At 41.9% G+C, this 24,607-nt stretch overlaps 2 protein-coding genes across 3 annotated transcripts in view; both read right to left on the bottom strand.

Annotated features, from left to right (window-relative positions):
- Positions 1–3,353, bottom strand: part of LOC121579315 (endothelial cell-selective adhesion molecule-like) — a 58,724-nt gene extending 55,371 nt beyond the window's left edge. The window contains exon 1 of the mRNA XM_041893806.1: positions 2,422–3,353. Coding sequence (XP_041749740.1) covers positions 2,422–2,488 — 67 coding nt within the window. The 5' untranslated portion in view covers positions 2,489–3,353. The remainder of the gene's footprint in view (positions 1–2,421) is intronic.
- A 10,527-nt stretch (positions 3,354–13,880) lies between these two features.
- LOC121580193 (myb/SANT-like DNA-binding domain-containing protein 2) lies at positions 13,881–23,001 on the bottom strand. 2 transcript variants are annotated; one of them, XM_045224558.1, is made up of 4 exons: positions 22,541–23,001; positions 16,107–16,362; positions 15,728–15,794; positions 13,881–15,488 (listed from the first exon to the last, which is right to left on the bottom strand). In XM_045224558.1, the coding sequence occupies exons 1-4, from the start codon at positions 22,994–22,996 to the stop codon at positions 14,534–14,536; spliced, it is 1,734 nt and encodes a 577-aa protein (XP_045080493.1). In that variant the 5' UTR covers positions 22,997–23,001; the 3' UTR covers positions 13,881–14,533. The 2 variants fall into 2 exon arrangements, with proteins under 2 accessions (XP_045080493.1, XP_045080494.1); XM_045224559.1 differs by having other exon boundaries at positions 22,556–23,001.
- Between the last annotated feature and the right edge of the window lie 1,606 nt (positions 23,002–24,607).

Genomic DNA, 24,607 nt, shown 5'->3' with positions numbered 1-24,607 from the left:
AAAATTAAACAAACCTAGATTCTAAAAATGTCCAATTGCGCAAGAAGCTGCCATGAAAACAACAATGCTGGCACACACACACTGTGCAGGAGTGTATTTACAATACTCATTAGTCTAACGTAGCCTACTTTAACTCCAAACATCAGTTCCAAGACACTAGGTTTTCCCAACTTCATACACAAAACTAATTTACGTTACCCATTACTCAATTATTTGATTGAAAAGGCAATAAAACACCCCCACAGGTTATCCTGTTTTCAAGAGAACACAATTAAATTCCTTACATGACTAATTATGAAACACAGCCATGGGGATGAAGGCATGCCAGGAGATGGCTAAAGATTGTTACATCAGATAATGTGATCTAACCAGAGTTGTGGTATCCATTACTGGGAGTTACATGTTAGGTACCGTTTGGTGTAGCACAGAATTTTAGACCAACCGAGTCGGCCACACATGCATCTCCTAAAATGTACGTGTCCAACAATGTTTGCTCCGCGAGACAGGTGGGTCCACCCCAAAGTGCCGCATGTCATGATGACACTCACCTGTCTAGGTCAACGAGAGAATATTTGAAATAGACAAGATGGCGGCGTACACATTGTTGGATTACTTCATGGAGCAAAAAAATATATATATTTTAATAATGGAGCATTTTCTAAATTCAAAACGCACCACCTGCAACTAGACACAGACATTTTAGAAGATACAGGTTTTGGCCAAATCGAGAATGAAGATGTATTGCCTAGTTAAAAGGGACATTTCTAAAATGTTCAACTTCATATTCATCATTTCCAGCACCACCCCAACATCATGTGAAAATGGCAGTAAAAATGATAAAGGAAGATAAGTGTTTCCAATGACATCAACCAATTAGTAGGCAATGCCTACTCATAATTGGTTAAAATCAGGATGCACACCGATGTAGTCATTGGAAACCCTTATCTTCCTCTATATTTTTTACTACAAAACATAGAAACACGCAATTTTCAAATATGTTGATGTTGGGGTGGTGCTGGAGATGATGAATATGACATTTCCCTTTAAGGTTGGTCGGAAAATTGTCTGTGCTACACCAAACAGTACCTAACCTGAAACTCACAGTGATGGATAACAGAAATCTTTGGTTAAATCACATTACATCTGTAGCTTGCTTGGAGAATGAGCAATCTTCCTGTTAGCAGGACGCTATTAACAACCATTTCCTCCCATGCCTTGGCCCTCCAGGGACACACCCATGCCTTGGCCCTCAGCGGACACACCTGCTGTAGACTGAGTAAGGGCCGAAAACCCATGTTGAGAAATGTGTATTATAATATCAATAAGTCTGACGGGTTATCGTTCAGCTACCTAGCAGTTTTTTCTGCACTTCATACTCAAGATAGGAGAGTGTGAGGATAGATTGCACTAACAGTGTGTCAAGAAAATGAGTCCTTGGAATACTCCTTACTATTTGAAATACTATTGGCAATGCCTCACCTTGTTAAGGTGAAATAAGCTAAGGGTGAGATTGCCTGCATCAGCACGTGATTGTTTTGGAAACGAAGGATATAAACTGAAGGAAGGATACATATTTGACAAAAGCATTACTGCTTTAAAATAGTTGGTTAGTTAAAGTGTACAAATATTAGAAAATTGTGTCCAATTCTAAAGCCATAGACAAATGGCAGATTTTTTCTACATGATCAATAAACACAGAATTAGTACCATTACCTGGTTTGTTTTAAAAATTGTATTTAAATTGTAAGAGAAATCTCACTAGTATGACCAAGACTGTTGATAGAATGCTTAATAAAAAAATCAGGAGCTGGCGCACACCCAGAGAACATCACCTAGTGTAGAGGTGCTGACTAACGGAGAATAAACTGTAAACTATAAAAACAAATAAAGAGAGTCGCACACTCTGTATAAACTCCCAGTAATTTATTGGGTAAAAAAACACCAACGTTTCGGCATCACTGTGCCTTCTTCAGGGGTGTTAGAATGCTTGACAGTGATGAAACAACACTTTGCTAAACAGTGTAAACCCACTGTTCGGGCATTGTCTGTCCATCTAATAAAGGGATTATTCTTCCCTGCCCCTGGCCAGCAGAATTATGCATAACACACTCGTTTCAAATCCCATGGAAAACAAACTGGTGTTTCAGATTTAAATCAAAACGCTAAATAGGGGAACATTAATCGTCCACTACTCGACAATACAATGATTCATTTCAGTATTACTGGCTATTAGGTTTTGTAGGCTACTGTCATTCAGTGTCACAAAGAACATTGTTGCTATGTTGTAGGTGTTGTCAGCTCGACCATTTTTGTTTGGTTACAAACACCTTGCAAAATTTCCACAATAAGCTATTGAAAAACACAACCAACACTTAAGAGAAGAAAATGCGTTACTTCAACTCAAAATGACCATTGTCTTACCTGTAAAAAACAAGACAAATGCAATTGACAGCAAGGTGGCAAGTTTCCGCGAAGTATACATCTCCATAGTTCAGCATGCGCCTTCTGTGACCCACAGTCGCTGTTTCCAGTCGTAATGTATACAGCCTCCCTGTTACCTGTGCGCAATTTCACTTTGGTCAATGTGGTGAAGTCTTTCAAGTTGCTTCCTTGAACCGCCAGAGAAAAGACAAGGAGGTAGCGAGTTTACAGCAGGCAATGTGACCTCAGCGGCAGTTGACGTGGACGTGATAAAGCCTCGCGTTTGGCGTTCAGCATCGGGCGCAAGGAATTATTCCAGTGGACTACTTCGGCAAGTGGCCAAGGCTTGCCTACAAAAATGCCTTCGTCGACTTTCCCGTTTACGCTTTGGGACATTGCATATTTGGATAAAACAGTTGTCATCAAAAACGGAGAAAGTTGTCATCATGAGAAAACTCTGCCCTGCCACCTCAAAGAGCGACACCTGTGATCATTAGCATCACCCTCTCAGAGTTCTGCACGCATCGCAGCGCACTACAGGTGCAGCAGTTCTGTTTAAGCAATAATGTCCGAGGTGATGTGGTATATGGCCAATATACAACGGCTAAGTGCTGTTCTTGCACTCGACGCAATTTTGAGTGCCTGGATATAGCCATTAGCCATTGTATATTGGCCATATATAGCCTATACCACACACCCCCGAGGTGGCTTATTGCTATTATAAACTGGTTACTAACTTCATTAAAACAGTAGAAAGTGATTTTTTGTCATACCCATGGTATATGGTCTGATATACCAAGGCTTTCAGCCAATCTGCATTCAGGGCTCAAACCACCCAGTTTATAATCCCAAATAGAACCGTGGTACATTGGTACACATGATTGCATATTGCACAGCCTAGGCCTACTTATTATGTAAGAGATAACTCCCATGTTCTGTACATTACCTTGGAAATACATAATAGACAATGCAGCCAGGGCCGGCTTAATGCAAAATACAAAAATAAACATAAAAATGAAATAGATACAGTATATACAGTGTGTTATATATACAGTATGTATATATATATATATATATATATATATATACACACTACCGTTCAAAAGTTTGGGGTCACTTAGACATTTCCTTGTTTTCCATGAAAACATACATGAAATGAGTTTGAATAGGAAATATAGCAAAATGCATAGGAAATGTAGTCATTGACAAGGTTAGAAAGAATTTTTAATTGAAATAATAATTGTGTCCTTCAAACTTTGCTTTCGTCAAAGAATCCTCAATTTGCAGCAATTACAGCCTTGCAGACCTTTGGCATTCTAGTTGTCAATTTGTTGAGGTAATCTGAAAAGATTTCACCCCATGCTTCCTGAAGCACCTCCTACAAGTTGGACTGGCTTGATGGGCACTTCTTACATACCATATGGTCAAGCTGCTCCCACAACAGCTCAATAGGGTTGAGATCCGGTGACTGTGCTGGCCACTCCATTATAGACAGAATATCAGCTGACTGCTTCTTCCCTAAATAGTTATTGCATAGTTTGGAGCTGTGCTTTGGTCATTGTCCTGTTGTAGGAGGAAATTGGCTCCAATCAAGCACCGTCCACAGGGTATGGCATGGCGTTGCAAAATGGAGTGATAGCTTGCCTTCTTCAAGATCCCTTTTACCCTGTACAAATCTCCCACTTTACCACCAACAAAGCACCCCCAGACCATCACATTGCCTCCACCATACTTGACAGATGGCATCAAGCACTCCTCCAGCATCTTTTCATTTGCTCTGCGTCTCACAAATGTTCTTCTTTGTGATCCGAACACCTCAAACTTCGATTCGTCTGTCCATAACACTTTTTTTCCAATCTTCCTCTGTCCAGTGTCTGTGTTCTTTTACCCATCTTAATCTTTTATTTTTATTGGCCAGTCTGAGATATGGCTTTTCTTTGCAGCTCTGCCTAAAAGATCAGGATCCCGGAGTTGCCTCTTCACTGTTGACGTTGAGACTGGTATTTTGCGGGTACTATTTAATGAAGCTGGCAGTTGAGGACCTGTGAGGCGTCTGTTTCTCAAACTAGACACTCTAATGTATTTGTCCTCTTGCTCAGTTGTGCACCGGGGCCTCCCACTCCTCTTTCTATTCTGGCTAGAGCCAGTTTGCGCTGTTCTGTGAAGGGAGTAGTACACAGCGTTGTATGAGATCTTCAGTTTCTTGGCAATTTCTCGCATGGAATAGCTAAAAATCAAAATTACGTTTTTATTCTTATTTTTTATAATCAACCACAGGAGCCCACTCTCAAAGTTCATAATTTGGCCACAGAGGATCAATATTTTCATTTTTATCACAAGCACATACAGTGAGGGAAAAAAGTATTTGATCCCCTGCTGATTTTGTACGTTTGCCCACTGACAAAGAAATGATCAGTCTATAATTTTAATGGTACGTTTATTTGAACAGTGAGAGACAGAATAACAACAACAAAATCCAGAAAAACGCATGACAACATTTTTATAAATTGATTTGCATTTTAATGAGGGAAATAAGTATTTGACCCCTCTGCAAAACATTACTTAGTACTTGGTGGCAAAACCCTTGTTGGCAATCACAGAGGTCAGACGTTTCTTGTAGTTTGTCCACCAGGTTTGCACACATCTCAGGAGGTTGGCCACCAGGTTTGTCCCACTCCTCTTTGCAGATCTTCTCCAAGTCATTAAGGTTTCGAGGCTGACGTTTGGCAACTCGAACCTTCAGCTCCCTCCGCAGATGTTCTATGGGATTAAGGTCTGGAGACTGGCTAGGCCACTCCAGGACCTTAATGTGCATCTTCTTGAGCCACTCCTTTGTTGCCTTGGCCGTGTGTTTTGGGTCATTGTCATGCTGGAATACCCATCCACGACCCATTTTCAATGCCCTGGCTGAGGGAAGGAGGTTCTCACCCAAGATTTGACGGTACATGGCCCCGTCCATCGTCCCTTTGATGCGGTGAAGTTGTCCTGTCCCCTTAGCAGAAAAACACCCCCCAAAGCATAATGTTTCCACCTCCATGTTTGACGGTGGGGATGGTGTTCTTGGGGTCATAGGCAGCATTCTTCCTCCTCCAAACACAGCGAGTTGAGTTGATGCCAAAGAGCTCAATTTGGTCTCATCTGACCACAACACTTTCACCCAGTTCTCCTCTGAATCATTCAGATGTTCATTGGCAAACTTCAGACGGGCATGTATATGTGCTTTCTTGAGCAGGGGGACCTTGCGGGCGCTGCAGGATTTCAGTCCTTCACGGCATAGTGTGTTACCAATTGTTTCCTTGGTGACTATGGTCCCAGCTGCCTTGAGATCATTGACAAGATCCTTCCGTGTAGTTCTGGGCTGATTCCTCACTGTTCTCATGATCATTGCAAATCCACGAGGTGAGATCTTGCATGGAGCCCCAGGCCGAGGGAGATTGACAGTTATTTTGTGTATCTTCCATTTGCGAATAATCGCACCAACTGTTGTCACCTTCTCACCAAGCTGCTTGGCGATGGTCTTGTAGCCCATTCCAGCCTTGTGTAGGTCTACAATCTTGTCCCTGACATCCTTGGAGAGCTCTTTGGTCTTGGCCATGGTGGAGAGTTTGGAATCTGATTGATGGATTGCTTCTGTGGACAGGTGTCTTTTATACAGGTAACAAGCTGAGATTAGGAGCACTCCCTTTAAGAGTGTGCTCCTAATCTCAGCTCGTTACCTGTATAAAAGACACCTGGGAGCCAGAAATCTTTCTGATTGAGAGGGGGTCAAATACTTATTTCCCTCATTAAAATGCAAATCAATTTATAACATTTTTGACATGCGTTTTTCTGGATTATTTTGTTGTTATTCTGTCTCTCACTGTTCAAATAAACCTACCATTAAAATTATAGACTGATCATTTCTTTGTCAGTGGGCAAACGTACAAAATCAGCAGGGGATCAAATACTTTTTTTCCCTCACTGTACAGGTAACTGCCAAAATAAAGGAAACACCAATATAGAGCTGCCAGAACAGCTTCAATGCAACTTGGCATAAATCTACAAGTGGACCTAAACCATGCAACCCACACCATAACTTATTATTGGTATCCCTCGTTTACTCAAGTGTTTCCTTTATTTTGGCAGAGTTCCTCTTTGGCAGAGTTCCTCTGTGGAGATGGGAGAACCTTCCAGAAGGACAACCATCTCTGCAGCACTCCACCAATCAGGCCTTTATGGTAGAGTGGCCAGATGGAAGCCACTCCTCAGTAAAAGGCACATGACAGCCCGCTTGGAGTTTGCCAAAAGTTACCTTAAGGACTCTCAGACCATGAGAAACAACATTGCGTAGTACACTTTTCTGAGAGTAAAAGTTTCATTATACTGATGTAGGATGTGAGCCTGTCTATGTAGTCATGTATGTTTGCATTGTTGTCCTTGAATATGTTCCAATCCGTGGTGTCTATGCAGTCCTTTAACTCTCCAATGGCCTCGTCAGTCCATTTCCGCACCGTTTGTTTGACAGGCTTGGTTGTTTTTAGTTTCTGTCTGTATGCAGGGATGAGGTGTAGCGTCACATGGTCTAAGTTCCCCAGGGGAGCGTGGGGGACAGTGTGGTGTGCCCCTTTAATAGTGCTGTAAACATGGTCCAGATTTTTTTCTTGCCTTGTTGAACAATTCACCAGTTGTGTTTATCTGGGAAGTTCTTGTTGTAGGCTGCTGTGGTTAAAATTCCCCATGATGGTCAAAATAGAATCTGGGTATTTCCTTTACACCTCTGTGATTTGATCAGCCAGTAGCTGTTGCGTTGTGTGCGCACAGGTTCTTGGGGTGAATAAAAAGGTTTGCAGTGGATGAAAATAGATTCCAGATCTGGAGAGCATGATTTAGACAAAATAGTGACATCATTGCACTAGCTTTGGTTTAAGTAGAAACACACACCACCTCCTTTGGATTTATTGCTCTGCTCCGGGACACCAGCTAGATCCACAGCAGCATCGGGAATAGAGGCATTTAACCATGACTCTTTAAAACAGAAAGCAGAGGTGAAAGATAAATCATTTTTTGTCTAGAAATTGTAGATTGTCGGTTTTGTTGACGAGTGAACACACATTGGAGAAGAAAAGACTGGGCAGAGGGGTACGGAGTCCTCACCTTCTGAAACGCACTAGAGTCCCAGCTCACCTCCCCCTGTGTCTCTGTCGCACAGTTCCATAGCCTCGGTTTGAAAGCCGACTTGTAGTCAGGGTAGTCTTCAGTAGTTTATCATGGAATGCAGTGTTTGGTTTTCTCCAGGCATAATGGGACCCATGTCATCCAAAAAGTTATAGTTTTGACTAATCTGTCCACAGAATGTTTTTCCAAGAGTCTTGATGATCATCCACGTGCTTCCAGGTGCTTTTTCGCAAACTTCAGTCAACTTTTGGATGAGACGGGTCCCGTTATGTCTGGCAAAAACCAGACACTGCATTCCACAGTAAGAACCTCAAACCAACGGTCAAGCATGGTGGTGGTAGTGTGAATGTTTGGGGATGCTTTGCTGCCTCAGGACCTGGACGACTTGCCTTAACCTCTTAAGGATCTGACCTTTTTTTTCAATTTCCGCCTAAAATGACATACCCAAATCTAACTGCCTGTAGCTCAGGACCTGAAGCAAGGATAGGCATATTATTGATACCATTTGAAAGGAAACACTTTGAAGTTTGTGGAAATGTGAATATAACACATTAGATCTGGTAAAAGATAATACAAACAAAAAAACATGTCTTCTATTATTTTTTTTGTTCCATCATCTTTGAAATGCAAGAGAAAGGCCACAATATAATATTGCAGTTTAGGAGCATTTTAGATTTTTGCCACTAGATGGCAGCAGTGTGTGTGCAAAGTTTCAGATTGATCCAGTGAAGCATTGCAATACTGGACTATTTTGTATCAAGTCTGCCCAAATGTGCCGAATTGGTTAATTGATATATTTTCATGTACATAACTATAGAGAACATACAAAAATGATATGGTAATATAAAATGTAAGTTTACACACTCCCAGGAATGTCATACATGATGGATCATTAGCTTAAACACTAACTTTCACACATCTAGATGGCCGGGCGGGGTGGGTGTGGAGCCAGAGACAGCAGGGGTTCAAACTGTAGAACCCAGTTCCTACATTTGAATATAAAAATAGATTTTATCAAACAGAACTATGCTACATTTTATCTCTGTGACCCTTAGGATGACAAATCTGAGCAAGATTACTGAATGTAAGTACATTATTTACCTTCAGAGGTGAATGTCTCAAACCAGTTGCCATGATACGTTTTTTGTTGTTGTGCACTCTCCTCAAACAACAGCATGGTCTTTTTTCACTGTAATAGCTACTGTAAATTGAACAGTGCAGTTAGATTAACAAGAGTATAAGCTTTCTGCATATATAAGCCATGTCTATGTCCTGGAAAGTTTGCTGTTACTTTCAACAGTAATGCCAATCACATTAGAGCACGTTAGCTCAACCGTCCCGTATACGGGACACCGATCCCATAGAGGTTAATAGAAGGAACCATGTATTCTGCTCTGTATCAGAGAATTCTACAGGAGAATGTCAGGCCATCCGCCTGTGAGCTGAAGCTGAAGCGCAGCTGGGTCATGCAGCAAGACAATGATCCAAAACACACAATCAAGTCTACATGAAAATGGTTAAAAAGCAACACATTTGAGGTTTTGGAATGGCCTAGTCAAAGTCCAGATTGAGATGTTGTGGCAGCACTTGAAACAAGCAGTTCATGCTTGAAAACCAACAAATGTCGCTGAGTTAAAGCAGTTCTGTAAGCAAGAGTGGGCCAAAATTCCTCCACAGCGATGTGAGAGACTGATCAACAACTACAGGAAGCATGTGGTTGCACTCATTGTAGCTAAAGGTGGCACAACCATTTATTTTTCACACAGGGGAATTGGGTGTTGCATAACTTTGTTAACTAAATAAATAAAATAAGTATACATTTTTTTGTTATTTGTCAACTCAGGTTCCCTTTATCTAATATTAGGTTTTGGTTGAAGATCTGATAACATTCAGTATAAAAAAATATGCAGAAAATAGAGAAAATCAGAAAGGGGGCAAATACGTTTTCACGGCACTGTAACTGGCTAGACTAACTTCCTATTCAAAAAATTGTGAGCTGACATGGCTAATTGAGTGACTGTCAGTGACTGACAAAACAAGAGAAAAACTGCTGATGCACAACAAATTTAGAACTTCCACCTTGTGTATTCAAATATTCTAACTCTCAACAGTAAATTGAGACCCCGACTGAGTTTTTGGTCGGGGACCCCTTAGCGGCCGGGGCCCCTAAGCGACCGCTCATGTGGCTTATGCCTGGAGCCGGCCCTGCTGTCTCGTCCCCACTCCCGACACGTTCATTATTATGGGACACAGTGAAAATCGAATAATAATAACAATGTTGCAAATGTTGGAAATAATGTCTAGATTATTTTTACATTGGAGATCAAGTTTATAAGTTGTATGGCTGAGCAGATGAGACAGTGGATCTGTAAAAGTAGTAGTGCGTTGCTAGGTAATGATGTAAAGATGGCACTTTTTATGAATGTGGCCATGTGTATGTTGTCTAGCCGATAAAGGGTGAACTTAAAACTTAGAACTACTGTTGGATGCTGGTGGAAAATGCTTTATTCAGTTCATATACATGATTTATTTAGCTAGCCAGAGAGCATACACAACAGGGGCAGGCCATGATACAGTATGATGACAGTCAAATCCTTCGAATGAACACAATAAAAAATAGTGACTGTACAAATGTCTATAACGTCACAAATCAGCTGATAAAGCTATTCAGACAATGGCCATGGTAAGTTGATCTGTTGCTACACACATTGTTGCACAGTCTACCTCCAAAAAATCAGTTCTCTAAAAATGTGAATTCCCTCTCTCGAAACTGCAGTTCATGTTCTATTGCTCCTTTGGATCTCTCAGCTGGCTAATGCAAAGAAACAAGCCTCACAGAACAGGACCGCCGAGTGCTGAAGCGGTGATCTTAGGCACACAAGCATAAGATCACTGTGCGCAATGCCAAGCATCGGCTGGAGTGGTGTAAAGCTTGCCGCCATTGGACTCTGGATCAGTGGAAACGCATTCTCTGGAGTGATGAACCACGCTTCACCATCTGGCAGTCCAATGGACGAATCTGGGTTTGGCGGATGCCAGGAGAACGCTACGTGCGCAAATGCATAGTGCCAATTTTAACGTTTGGTGGAGGAGGAATAATGGTCTGGGGCTGTTTTCATGGTTCGGGCTAGGCCCCTTAGTTCCAGTGAAGGGAAATCTTAAAGCTACAGCATACAATTACATTCTAGACGATTCTGTGCTTCCCCGTGCACAAAGCGAGGTCCATACAGAAATGGTTTGTCGAGATCGGTGTGGAAGAACTTAACTGGCCTGCACAGAGCCCTGACCTCAACCCCATCAAACACCTTTGGGATGAATTGGAACACCGACTGCAAATCAGGCCTAATTGCCCAACATCAGTGCCCGACCTCACTAATGCTCTTGTGGCTGAATGGAAGCACAGCAATGTCCCCACAGCAATGTTCCAACATCTAGTGGAAAGCCAATAATATCACTAGCTAGCATCACAGCCTAACAAAACTCTGGTAAGGAGAATGCACAGCTCTCTCATCTTTGAACTCCGTTTGCCAGTGAGCGTGCACAGACACACACACACTTTTCCTTCAATCATTGTATTTTCAATATAGAGCAGTACTATTTTGGTTGATTTTGTGGTCTCAAGCCAGTAAGTTTATTAACATTTTTCATCAAGAATATAGGCAAAATGTAATTATTGACAATGAAAGAGGTGGTAATGTTGTTCCCTTGTCATATAATTGCTACATTTACTATCAATGTAGCATTAAAAATAGTTTTCCATATTGTATTTTGGCGATATTTTTTTGCGATGCCAATATTGGGTCACGACTGAGTCAACCTGGTTTGTGGCAATACCAGTTGAGAACCACTGCTTTAGAGCACGTGTCAAACTCGTTCCACAGAGGGAAAGGGGGATACCCAATCAGTTGTACAGTGTGGAAGAGTGTCTGTGGGTTTTCGCTCCTCCCTTGTACTTGATTGATGAACTAAGGTCATTGATTACTAAGGAACTCCCCTCACCTGGTGGTGTAGGTCTTAATTGAAAGAAAACCCCAAAAAAAACAGCAGACACTAGGCCCTCCATGGAATGAGTTTGACACCCCTGCTTTAGACTCTCCGATAGCCACTTCTGCAAGGCTGCAGGCTATAGCAGGGTTTCCCAAACTCGGTCCTAGCCCCCCGCCCCCCGGGTGCACGTTTTGGTTTTTGCCCTAGCAGTACACAGCTGATTCAAATAACCAACTCATCGTCAAGCTTTGATTATTAGAATCAGCTGTGTAGGGCTAGGGCAAAAACCCTGGGCGATAGAGTGCTATCCCGACCCTACATGCCCTCCAAATTAGGGGCTGGTTTGTGATTCACTAACCTAATGTCGCAGGCCAGGGATTCGCCGTCTGCCTGTAGCTTCTCAACACCCTGTTATCTGCTGCCATCTGGTGACTAAAGTGGTGCATGAAGCATTGGCTCTTCTGCAAGGAAGGTTGATAAGGATAGGACATACAGGTCGTCACTAGATGGCAATATGCAGAGACAGGGAGCCTCTTAATTTAAATAAACACCCAACACCAACAAATGAGCACACCGGAACCTAAAACTAATCAGTGAGTGGCAAATGACGGTCAGTGCCCCGTTTATTGTTTTTTCAAAACATGTAAACAAACATACAAGACTGTGACCTGGAAACAATAATATGCAAAGACTGTGTTAACCAATAATCATTAACCAAAAAATAAATAAATATATATATATATATCAAAACACCAAAACATGAACATACTTCTTTGAATGTCATATGTTCGCAAATACTGGAATGCTTGACAACATCAATATACAGTACCAGTCAAAGGTTTGAACACACCTACTCATTCAAGGGTTTTTCTTTATATTGACTTTTCTCATTGTATAATTATAGTGAAGGCATCAAAACTATGAAATAACACATATGGAATCATGTAGTAACCGAAGAAGTGTCAAAATATATTTTATATTTGAGATTCTTCAAAGTAGCCACCCTTTGCCTTGATGACAGCTTTCACACTCTTGGCATTCTTTCAACCAGCTTCATGAGGAATACTTTTCCAACAGTCTTGAAGGAGTTCCCACATATGCTGAGCACTTGTTGGCTGCTTTTCCTTCACTCTGCGGTCCAACTCATCCCAAACCATCTCAATTGGGTTGAGGTCGGGTGATTGTGGAGCCCAGGTCAACTGATGCAGCACTCAATCACTCTCCTTCTTGTTCAAATAGCCCTTACACAGCCTGGAGGTGTGTTTTGGGTCATTGTCCTGTTGAAAAACAAATTACAGTCCAACTAAGCGCAAACCAGATGGGATGGTGTATCGCTGCAGAATGCTGTGGTAGCCATGCTGGTTAAGTGTGCCTTGAATTCTAAATAAATCACTGACAGTGTCACCAGCAAAGCCCCACCCGCACCTCCTCCTACATGCTTCATGGTGGGAACCACACATGTGGAGATCAACCGCTCACCTACTCGGCGTCTCACAAAGACAAGGCCGTTGGAACCAAAAATCTCAAATTTGGACTCATCAGACCAAAGGACAGATTTCCACCGGTCTAATGTCCATTGCTCGTGTCTCTTGGCCCAAGCAAGTCTCTTCTTCTTATTGGTGACCTTTAGTAGTGGTTACTTTGCAGCAATTTGACCGTGAAGGCCTGATACACGCAGTTTCCTCTGAACAGTTGATGTTGAGAGATGTGTCTGTTACTTGAACTCCGTGAAGTATTTATTTGGGCTGCAATCTGAGGTGCATTTAAGTCTAATGAACTTATCCTCTGCAGCAGAGGTAACTCTGGGTCTTCCTTTCCTGTGGCGGTCCTCATGAGAGCCAGTTTCATCATAGCGCTTGATGGTTTTTGCGACTGCACTTGAAGAAACTTTCAAAGTTCTTGAAATTTTCCGAATTTACTGACCTTCATGTCTTAAAGTAATGATGGACTGTCATTTCTCTTTGCTTATTTCAGCTGTTCTTGCCATAATATGGACTTGGTCTTTTACCAAATAGGGCCATCTTCTGTATACCACCCCTACCTTGTCACAACACAACTGATTGGATCAAACACATTAAGAAGGACATTAATTATACAAATTAACTTTTAACAAGGCACACCTGTTAATTGAAATGCATTCCAGGTGACTACCTCATGAAGCTGGTTGAGAGAATGCCAAGAGTGTGCAAAGCTGGCATCAAGGCAAAGGGTGGCTATTTGAAGAATCTCAAATATAAAACATATTTTGATTTGTTTAACACTTTTTTTGGTTACTACATCATTCCATATATGTTATTTCATAGTTTTGATGTCTTCACTATTATTCTACAATGTAGAAAATAGTAAAAATAAAGAAAAACCCTGTCCAAACTTTTGACTGGTACTCTATATTCTTAAATATAAATTTCTATATAGACATAGATTCAATATTTTATATATTCATTCATATTTCCCCTTTAGGCCCTCTTTTCAATTGGTTCACATTCCTTACATGATCTTTACCCCTGGATCTTTTTGTGGCACTTTAGACCTGACGATAGACATCCAAAGTCAAAGAAATGTAAAGGCAGTTTTTAAACAAGCGCACAAGCCATCTTTTTGCGATAAATATATATCCACTGCTATATCCTCGAGGTAGGGAAATGCATCCAGCACTAGCCATTCCCTCTCACATTCCCTGATAAGATAGCATGTATCCAGACCAGGGTTCAAACACTATTTGAACTCTTTCAAATATTTTTTGTGTTTGCTTTAACCTGCCTAGTGTCAGGTGGGTGGGGTTTGCAGTTTTGCGACTATTCTATTGGTTCCATTGACCCAGGCAAGCTCAATCAAGCCCAGAATAAGTATTTGAAATGATTTCAAATAGTATTTGAACTCAGGTCTGCACATAAATTGGGGGAAAGAGATATTGCATGTCCCTCTGGCCCTCTTTCAATCCTTCAGTCAATGGGAATCGAAACAACAAGCGTTACAACGTCTCTTTGTTGTTGTACTTTAGGGAGTAACCAACTGCAATTTCTAGACATTCCACCAGGGAGCCAGCGGAGAGGAAATCTAGCTCCACCTCGATAAATTTGATGTAGATGGCCGAGCATTCAGGGCCCATGGAGAGGCCCTCTTCCCTTGCCTGCTGCCCTGTGCCACTGCAGTTCCCCTGGAGGAAGCGTGTGACGGCCGAATGCTGCCTGCGGCTGTAGTTCTTGCCGGGGCTCTGAAAGTGCTGGAACAGACATTGCTGTAGGGTCCTCTCCTCCGCGATGCCCAGGTAGCAGTAGGTCACTTTGGCCCCCGTCTTCTCCCCCTCCCCCACTCTCCCCCCCACCTCCACCACACTCTCGGACCCAGACCCGCCAGAGCCCGACGATCCAGACAGAGGCAAGCTCTGGTCAGAGTGTTGGTGCTGCAGCGGAGAGTCTGGGACCTCATCCTCCCCTGTGTAGTCTGACTCCGCCGCCACCTCCTCGTAACCGATGGCATACAGGCCGTAAGTCTTGGGGATGCCCCCAGGTAGGAGGTACTGGGAGGCCCCGTTGCTGCAACCCGTCACCCTTGACTGAGCTATTGGGATCCAGTCCACCTCGATGTGCAGCTCCAGGCAGCGTGCCTCGCTAATGGTGATGTCCAGGAACTTATAATAAACGTTCTTCCAGTTCATCTTCTGCACTTTGGTCATGATGACACGGCCCTCTGCCTTCTCCGGGTTGAAGTACTCGCGCAGCCGCTTTCCCAGGGGCACCTGGGAGCTGATCTCGGCGTAGTGGTAGCAGACGTCCTCGCGCCAGCGTGTGTTGTAGCCCACGCCGAAGATGGCCAGCTTGTTGGAGAGGTGCAGTCGGGAGAAGTCGGTCCACGTCTGGAAGTGCTCCCACTTCACCTGCACAGACTCCAGGATGCGCACCACATTCTGCATCACTTCCTGTTTCCTGAGAGGGACAGAAATACATGAACGGTCAAGATGAGGTTGGAATCAGTGGAGGGTTGATAATGAGAACAGATTATACATTTTTATGAAGACTGGACATTGAATAATGCAGTGACTAAGTCTCTGTCAGTGATTTGTTTTCAATAACATCTTGGCAGTAAAAAGCATTTATTTTGACCTTATATCCATGATACATGTAGTGTTATCAGGTATCATTAATTCTATGGCAAAAACACATACTGGAGTTTCTCCGAGGGCTCAGGTCGAAGCTGCGGGACACTGGCATTCTTTGGCGGCTGTGTTTCCTCTGAAGAAATAAAGGAACAGTATTTTTTTATCACCATCAAAAGAACACATCAAATGCTAGCTACCCTGACAGGCATATAAGCTCATTACTCCTACAGTATTCATTTTGACAGAGTGAAGGAAGAGCCTGCATACTAAAGACAGGGCTTCCAAACGTTTCACACTCCCATAGCTACCCCTAATAAGAACTACCAGCTCCCTGGATAGTCTATTTACCCCTTTAACAAAAATAAGTCTGCTGACCCCTTCACTATTGCCTGCTTTTGTCATCACCACAATCATGATCATCATCATCATCATCACCACCACTCACCAGTTTCCATCTCTCCCTCCTGGAAGGCGGAGGCCAGCACCTGGTTGCACCAGTCTTCCTGGGAGAAGTCCTCCATGGTGCTGCCGTCAGACTCCATCTCCTGGTACAGGCCGCTACTGTTGATGAGGACGGGGGCACACGTCTGGGAGTCCCAGCCTCCCTGGCCAAACACCTTTTCCAGCTGCTCGATGGAGTAGCTACTCTTCCTCTTGCCGACGCCGTGCTCCTTCACTCGGCTGTAGCACCGGCGCAGCGTCTGCGGGTCATAACGGGTGCGTGAACGTCAGAGGAAGAGCTTGAAGTTAGTGTTAGCTATTAGGCTAGCTATAGGCCTATCCAATGCCACAAATTCAGCAGACGGCATAGTCACCCACAAAAGGACTAGGATCTAAATGAATGAATGGCTACATTCATTTACTGAAATTATTTGCTTTGAAATTCAAATAGCTGAGGATATTATATTCTCTACAATTGCACTAAATGCAAAATGCAGCACCCTTATGCAAACTTCCAGTCAGCTTACCTGCTAGCTATCTAGGTGCTTTTAGCAATGTGGGTGCATTTTCATACACTAGTGATGCTTTCAATTGTATTGGGTTGCACAGAAACAGTCAGTGGGAAGCCAGAAGTTAAATACAATTCCATTTAAAACTTACTGTGCCGGTGGGCATTATGACGGGAGGAAACAGACAAAAAATATCTAAAGGATCGTATTATTAAATATACAACAGGTGGGTCTAATCCTGGATGCTGATTGGATAAAACCGCATTCTAGCCGGTGTCTATTCCACAAGTTACCACCGGCTAAGGCTATGACGTTGAAATGCCTATTTACTGTTCCATCTCACTGCGCAATCCAACAACATTGACTGGTTATCATCTAGTTGTCCTCTCAACAGGAAGCTTCTTACTGTGACTAACACCTGTAACATGACCCAGGTTATCACTCAACCAACTAGAGTGTATACCAATAGTGTTGGATCTGTGACATCCACTTGTATTGATCATATCTTCACCAATGCTGCAGAGCTTTGCTCCAAAGCAATATCAGTTCCCATTGGCTGTAGTGACCATAATATTGTGGCAATAATAAGGAAAGCCAAAGTACCAAAGGCAGGCCCTAAAGTTATTTATAAGAGATCATACAAAATGTTTTCTCAGGACTCTTTTGTTGAAGATGTAAAATATTTATGTTGGTCTGATGTGTATAAGGAGGAGAATCCAGATGAAGCACTTGGAGTATTTGTAAATTATTCTTGCCAACTGTTGACAAACATTCACCTGTTAAGAAACTAACTATGAGAACTGTTAGAGCCACCTGGATCGACGCTAAATTGAAATATTTTATGGTTCAAAGAAATTATGCAAAAAAGGTGGCAAACAAGTCAGGCTGCTCATGTGATTTGTTGACATACTGTAAATTGAGAAATAAATAAACTAAACCAAAAAATTAAAATATATATAGATATTACCAAAACAAGATAAATGACATAAGAAACTATGAGAAAATACTTTGGAGCACGTCATAGATGTACGGACCGCTGTTTAGGGGACCTGCGTGGTTCTGGTACCGGTTCTGACCAACATTTTCGCGTATAAATCGATCTGTGGATACCGTAGATCGAAATGGCTTGCATTGAGCGATAGCCATGGTTCCAACGGATACAGTAGTATTTTTTCTGAGCCTGTGTGACGTAGGATGTGAAAGCTGAAACCACTTGAAGATGGGATTTACATTTACATTTAAGTCATTTAGCAGACGCCCTTATCCAGAGCGACTTACAGTTAGTGAGTGCATACATTATTTTTTAATTTTTTTTATACTGTCCCCCTGTGGGAATCGAACCCACAACCCTGGCGTTGCAAACGCCATGCTCTACCAACTGAGCTACATCCCTGCCGGCCATTCCCTCCCCTACCCTGGATGACGCTGGGCCAATTGTGCGCCGCCCCATGGGTCTCCCGGTCACGGCCGGCTACGACAGAGCCTGGATTCGAACCAGGATCTCTAGTGGCACAGCTAGCACTGCAATGACCTTCCTACCATTTCATTCGCTCTTCAGACTGTCCATCAACTCCTGGCTGAACCCTACATCAGCCACTAACTAAGCACTGCAATTCAGAGATCGATTTATAGCCATTAATCTAAAATAATTCATAGATTTTAAACAAAATACACTTTTTGTTTGTCATAGACAAGATTATTATGAGATGAAAGGCAAGTTCCTAACGAGTTCAGGAAGCCAAGCTAGAGCTCTGTGAGCCATTCACAGCGATGTTTTGATTAAGAGACCTTTAGAAAATATGCACTTTTTCTCTAACACTAAACATACAAATATGTCTATTACAGTTATAAGGAAGGTGAAATCCTATAGTGAGTAGTTTTATACATTTGATCATGCTATATTTAGAAAGCATATGTCATTTCAAGCCTTATTCAGTTTTGTTGAATAGGAAATGCATCATATAAAATATTTAATATTTTAATATTTGTATCATATTTGTACTGTGTACTTGAGCTTGTGTCCTCAAAAGTGACTACCTCAGCAATTTATAACTATTTTTACCAGAAAGGTGAGATTTTAACCTTTCTTTGAGTATGCAGCATTACTAGTTATTGTTTATGGCCCTCTCGTGATAAATCATTACTTTTGGGGATTACGTAGATGACATTTTCGATGACATTTTTACATTTAACTGGTTAAATGATAGTACGGGCAGAAAACCCAATAATCTCCATCATTAATTGAAGTTGATGGGTCATTTATAACAAAACCTTTTAATACAGCCAATCATTTCAATGACTATTTCACCGGTAAAGTGGATAAACTGAGAAGTGAAATGACAACGTTGAACAATCATATTTGTGTATTGAAGATCTAATAAAGAAGGATTGCCATTTTGAATTTGGTCAAGTTTGTGTGGAAGAGGTGGAAAAATGGTTGTTATCCATCAATAATGATAAGCCACCAAGTATAGACAACCTAGATGGGAAACTATTGTGAATGATAGCAGAATGTATTGCTACCCCTACTTGTCATGTCTTTAACCAAAGCCGAAAGGAGTGTGTCCAAAGGCGTGGAGGGAAGCTAAAGCAATTCCACTACCTAAAAACCTTTGCTGGCTCTAACAGCTCTAACAGCCCAATCAGTTTGCTGCCTGTTCTTAGTAAACAGATGGAGAGAATTGTTTGATCAAATACAATGCTATTTTTTAAAGAACAAGTTAACTACTGACTTTTAGCATGCACATGGGGAAGGGCACTCAACTTGTACTGCACTGACTCAGAGTACTGATGATTGGCTAAAATAAATGGATAATAACATGATAGTTGGAGCTGTATTGTTAGATTTCAGAGCAGCCTTTGATGTTATTGATCATAATTTATCTGGAGGAGAAAAAAAAACTCACCTGTTATGACTTTACGTCACCAGCCATCACATGGTTGGAGAGTTACTTATCCAATAGAATTTTTCTATGGAAGCTTCTCTAACATCAGATATGTACAGTGTGGTATCCCTCAAGGCAGTTGCCTTCCTACAGCCAGTGAGCTCACTGAGACTCTTAGCAAGGAGTTACAGTCAGTGTCAAAATGGGTAATTAACAATAAACTGGTCTTAAATACATCTAAAACCAAAAGCATTGTATTTGTTTCAAAGCATTCTCTTAGACCTAAACCTCAACTGGAGTTGTGCATAAAGGGTGTGACCATTGAACCAGTTGAAGAAGCTGAACTCCTAGGAGTAACATTGGATGGTCAGTTATCATGGTCAAGTCATATTGACAAAGTTGCTGTGAAGATGGTTTTTGCGATTGCACTTGAAGAAACTTTAAAAGTTATTGAAATTTTCCAGATTGACTGACCTTCATGTCTTAAAGTAATGATGGACTGTTGTTTCTCTTTGCTTATTTGAGCTGTTCTTGCCATAATATGGACTTGGTCTTTTACCAAATAGGGCTATCTTCTGTATACCTTGTCACAACACAACTGATTGGCTCAAACGCATTAAGAAGGAAAGAAATTCCACAAATTAACTTTTAACAAGGCACACCTGTTCATTGAAATATATTCCAGGTGACTACCTCATGAAGCTGGTTGAGAGAATGCCAAGAGTGATCAAAGCTGTCATCAAGGCAAAGGGTGGCTACTTTGAAGAATCTAAATATAAAATATATTTTGATTTGTAAAAAATAAAATAAAATAAATGTTACTACCTGATTCCATGTGTTATTTCATAGATTTGATGTCTTCAGTATTATTCTACAATGTAGAAAATAGTTTTTTTTTTTTTTTAAAGAAAAACCCTTTAATGAGTAGGTGTTCTAAAACTTTTGACCGGTAGTGTACATACATACACCACCAGACATGCCACTATGGGTTTCTTCGTGGTACCCAAACCAAAAACAGATTAAATGTGTCACTCAGTTATGTATAGAGCCATGTCATCGTGGAATACTCTGCCACCAGAAAGACTATCATGAAAGACCATCATGCATGTTGTTGATGTTAGTTCTGATGATTCGTTAAAAAAAAAAAATGATACAAAACATTGTATCACAGCGCCTCTCCTCTTTCTAAAGATCTAATTTAACTGCACTGTATATAAGAATATGAATATGTACAGTATATATAAATAGTGTGTAAATAGTATTTTTGGTGTCTCTTGGTGTCTTTCATAAACATATATACATATATAATTTTTATTATGTTGTGATCACGAGAAAATTATCTTGTGATCTCGACAAAACAACTTTTGTTATGTCGTCGTGGTCATGAGATAAATAAGTTGTGATCGACATAATGAGGGAATAATTTTTAGATTCAAATGTCCTCTCTGGACCGCCGTAGGGTCGCGTCCATAGATATGGACGCTGGTGTTTCGACTTCGTCTCAACACCCGTGCCAATATATCCTCCAAACACCGGCTTCGAGGGCATTATTACTTAAACAGACTTTCCAAACGTGGGTCTGTTGTAGAGGTCTTCATGGGTCCACCCAATCCCGAATACCCAAGGCTCGACCCGGGACCTGAGCGAGTCCGGGTCCTAAATTCTAACTTTTCTCTTGGGTCCAGGTCGGGTCCTGTTTGATTGAGTGGACCCTACCGCGGCTCTGCATAGCCTATAGCATATTTATTTTAAACTAAAAAGGTGAATTTATTGACTTATAGAAGGACTAGCCAACATATTCCTTAACCAGAAGAGCAAGTTGGCTGATAAACATATTTATTTAGTCACTCAGGTCCAATCGGGTCTGGTCTAGACCCGGACCCGGAAGTCTAGGTCTGGTTGTTGTAGGGTCCATTCGGGTTCAGGTTGGATTGTCCTCGGGTCCTTTCGGGTTCGGGTCCAACCTTTTGGACTCGAGAAGACCTCTAGCACACAAAGAACAATGAGCCAGATATTTCACCAGATGTATAAATGTGAAGCATCCGGTTGGCGTTTCCACTCACTACCAAATATGGTGATGAGAGGAAGCCCAGTGGCTGGCAGTAGGAGCGAGATGGATTTTGGCCAACATTATGCTGATTTTCTCATCGATTAACCATTTGATCTCCATACAGTTTTCTGTTTCCAAAACTAGAATCTGTAACAAACGGAGTGGACTGCGTTTTGTAGACTTTACCCTTTGCCAAAGTTGAAAAAAAATTGCATGGTTTAGAAGTAGTGCAAGGGCGAATTGAGTTATTGCACAGACGCACTTCACAAAGCAGGCGTTCCCTAACGGAAATATGCAAATAAATAAATGCTCGAACACGCCAATAGGATCTCAATAGCTCGTGCTTGGCTATGCCCTCCTTGCTTGTTCTGCCCACTATGACTAATTTGTTCCCATTGGAAATGACAGGCTGTGGTCTATCTTGGGTTAGTTATAAAACATCTTTACCTCTAGTCTGTCGTAAACACACTTCCTCTCTGCTTACCTCATGTCAAAATAAAAGTCCCGCACTGTCTACAACAGACCCACGTTTGGAAAGTCTGTTTAATAATACGATCCATCAGATATTTTGTCTCAAATTCCCCCGTCATAAGGACCAACCATCCTGTCCACCACACGGTAGCTAAGTTGAAATTGAATTATATTTCATTTCTGGCTTCCCACGCCACGGACTGTTTTTATGCAACCCAAAACAATTGAAAGCATGGCTAGTGTATGTAAATACACCAGCGTTGATAAAAACAACTACTAACTAGCTTGACAATTCACTGACTGTGTTTAAAAATGTACCTACAGGTTGAATCGTTACATTAGCTAGCTACATTACTAGCTAGCTTGCTAAGTCAATGGGCATAACGTTAGCTAGGAAGCTACTGTAGCACTGACAACATCCCTGGACAACATCACATGATTGAACATAGCACGAAGTTACTGCCTAGCAAGAGTGGCAAGCATCTGATAGATTACTACCTATGTGATAGATGAACATGCTTACTCTGTCCCCAATTACCTTCATCCTCTCCCTGCATTGGGATGGGGTCCTTTCGTAGCCGAGCTCTGCTAGGGCTCGTGAGACCCGCTCGTACATTGCGGGACCAGGAGCCTTTCCAGAGAAAACGGTTCCTGCAACCTCCAATTGCTGCATTCGTGCCTCCGTCAGTCTTTCATTGCCCCACACCGCAATAAGGGCGTTTGTTTCGGATGGGGTCCACGACATCCCTCGGCAAGCCGTGAAGCTATTTGAGGCAAAGGCCGATCCACTTCGGCCTGCGCTCCCAGAAATCGTCATACCTACGTTGAGAGGTGAGAATCGATTAGGTGTAGAGGGATTGGAATGATATTGGTTGCTGTCACTCAAATCCTCCAATTCTGGTGATGGAACTTCTGTTTTCGGCATCTTTAACGGCGTCGATATCTCGGGAGAATGATCAGAGTTACTGGGCGCCGCCATCTTGCTTCTGTTGCTAAGGGGAGGGTAACCTAACGGAGCAGGCGTAAAAAGACTGAGGGGAGGGGGATGGGATACAAGTCTTTTGTGTAGATTGGGTACATTTCGGGATAGTGGTGGCACTGGCAGGTGAACAGATGTATTGAAATATGTATTAAAACTGGAATTAAACATGTTTCTCCTATTTGTCATTTTGAAATGTGTCATAAAAAAGGATAGTGGCAGCCAGCAGGCAGCCGACAGATAATAATTACCCCCAAAAAGTGAACTAGAAAAGGACATTTCAAGAAGGGAATGTATGTGCTTCTGTCAGCAGTCTAAAACTTTTTTAATGGTAGTGATTTATTTTTTTACGTCCTCGGGGGCTAATATAAAATGCAGTGCTCACATTAGCCACAGATTGCAACACTAGCTATGTTTATATTATCCTACTAGACTACTAAAGTAGCCTATATGCAAATAAAAATCGATCTGGCCTCATGGCCACATGTACTCTTAAATCTCCACTAATTGCAAGAAGAGAACTGGCCACCCCTCGAAGCCTGGTTCCTCTCTAGGGTTCTTCTTCTTTGGTATCATGGAATTAGCACGTTTTGTTTGTGCATGCTGCCACTTACTGTGCGGTAGTAGTGTGATACAAAAATAAAAAGGAAAGGGTACAAATTGCACCAACAACTAACCCTACACCTATATACCACTATTTCATAAAAATCACCACCCCATTCCACTACTTTGACCCTAACTAGGTCAACGACCCTGGGAGGATGGGACTTTTTTAGTTCAACACACCTTGTAACTCTTCTGCAGTAAAACCTCGTACACCCACGGCCAGCCCACTCATTAGGCGGCCGCCTATGGCTAAACTGGCCAAGACGCACCTCCAACAACAACAACAACAACAACAACACATAAAACCTCAAATAATTCTGCCCAAAAACAATGACAATTTCCCTCAACCAGTGGAATATGGGCTTTTTAGGTGAGCGCTGATGCCACCCGTTGATAAAGAGTATGTGGTATTTTCTGTAGCCTACAGGCTGGAGATAAAATGTATGACAATGTAATAAGACGGACACCTTTTACATCATGCAGGTTTCACCAATCAAATAGCCTAACCTAAATGGCGCTCAATCAAATAAAAAAGAGCTGTCTTGTTAACAAACAACATATCCTAAAAACAGGACAGGTCAAAGTAAAGTGGACAATATGGAATGGACAATCACAACTGTTGTCCAGGAGTTTCACCCTATTGTCATGATCAGTGGTTTCAAGTTTGTATCCATCAACTTTTGACAAGCTGTTCATAGCGAAAAAGAAAATACTTCTGCATTTCCTGCTGTGTAAACACATTGCAAATAGGCTCACGATAACTCCTGATAAAGTTGGGTAGCTGATATTCAGAGCTTAAATAGACAAAATTGATTAGTCACAGGAATCAGGACTAATAAAGCCAATACAATGGCCTGTTTTACAAACAGTGGGCCTACACATGGATGAGCATTCATAAAATTCCATTGTGGGCCGACATGGTAGGCTATACCATATCCTGTCCGGACATTGTTTTTTTGTGTTTTACAAACGGTAGGCTTACCACATAGATGGGCATTCATAAAA

This window comes from Coregonus clupeaformis, chromosome 13, assembly GCF_020615455.1.
Source record: "Coregonus clupeaformis isolate EN_2021a chromosome 13, ASM2061545v1, whole genome shotgun sequence".
In the NCBI taxonomy this organism is placed as follows: domain Eukaryota; kingdom Metazoa; phylum Chordata; class Actinopteri; order Salmoniformes; family Salmonidae; genus Coregonus; species Coregonus clupeaformis.
This window is presented reverse-complemented; position numbering and strand designations above follow the sequence as displayed.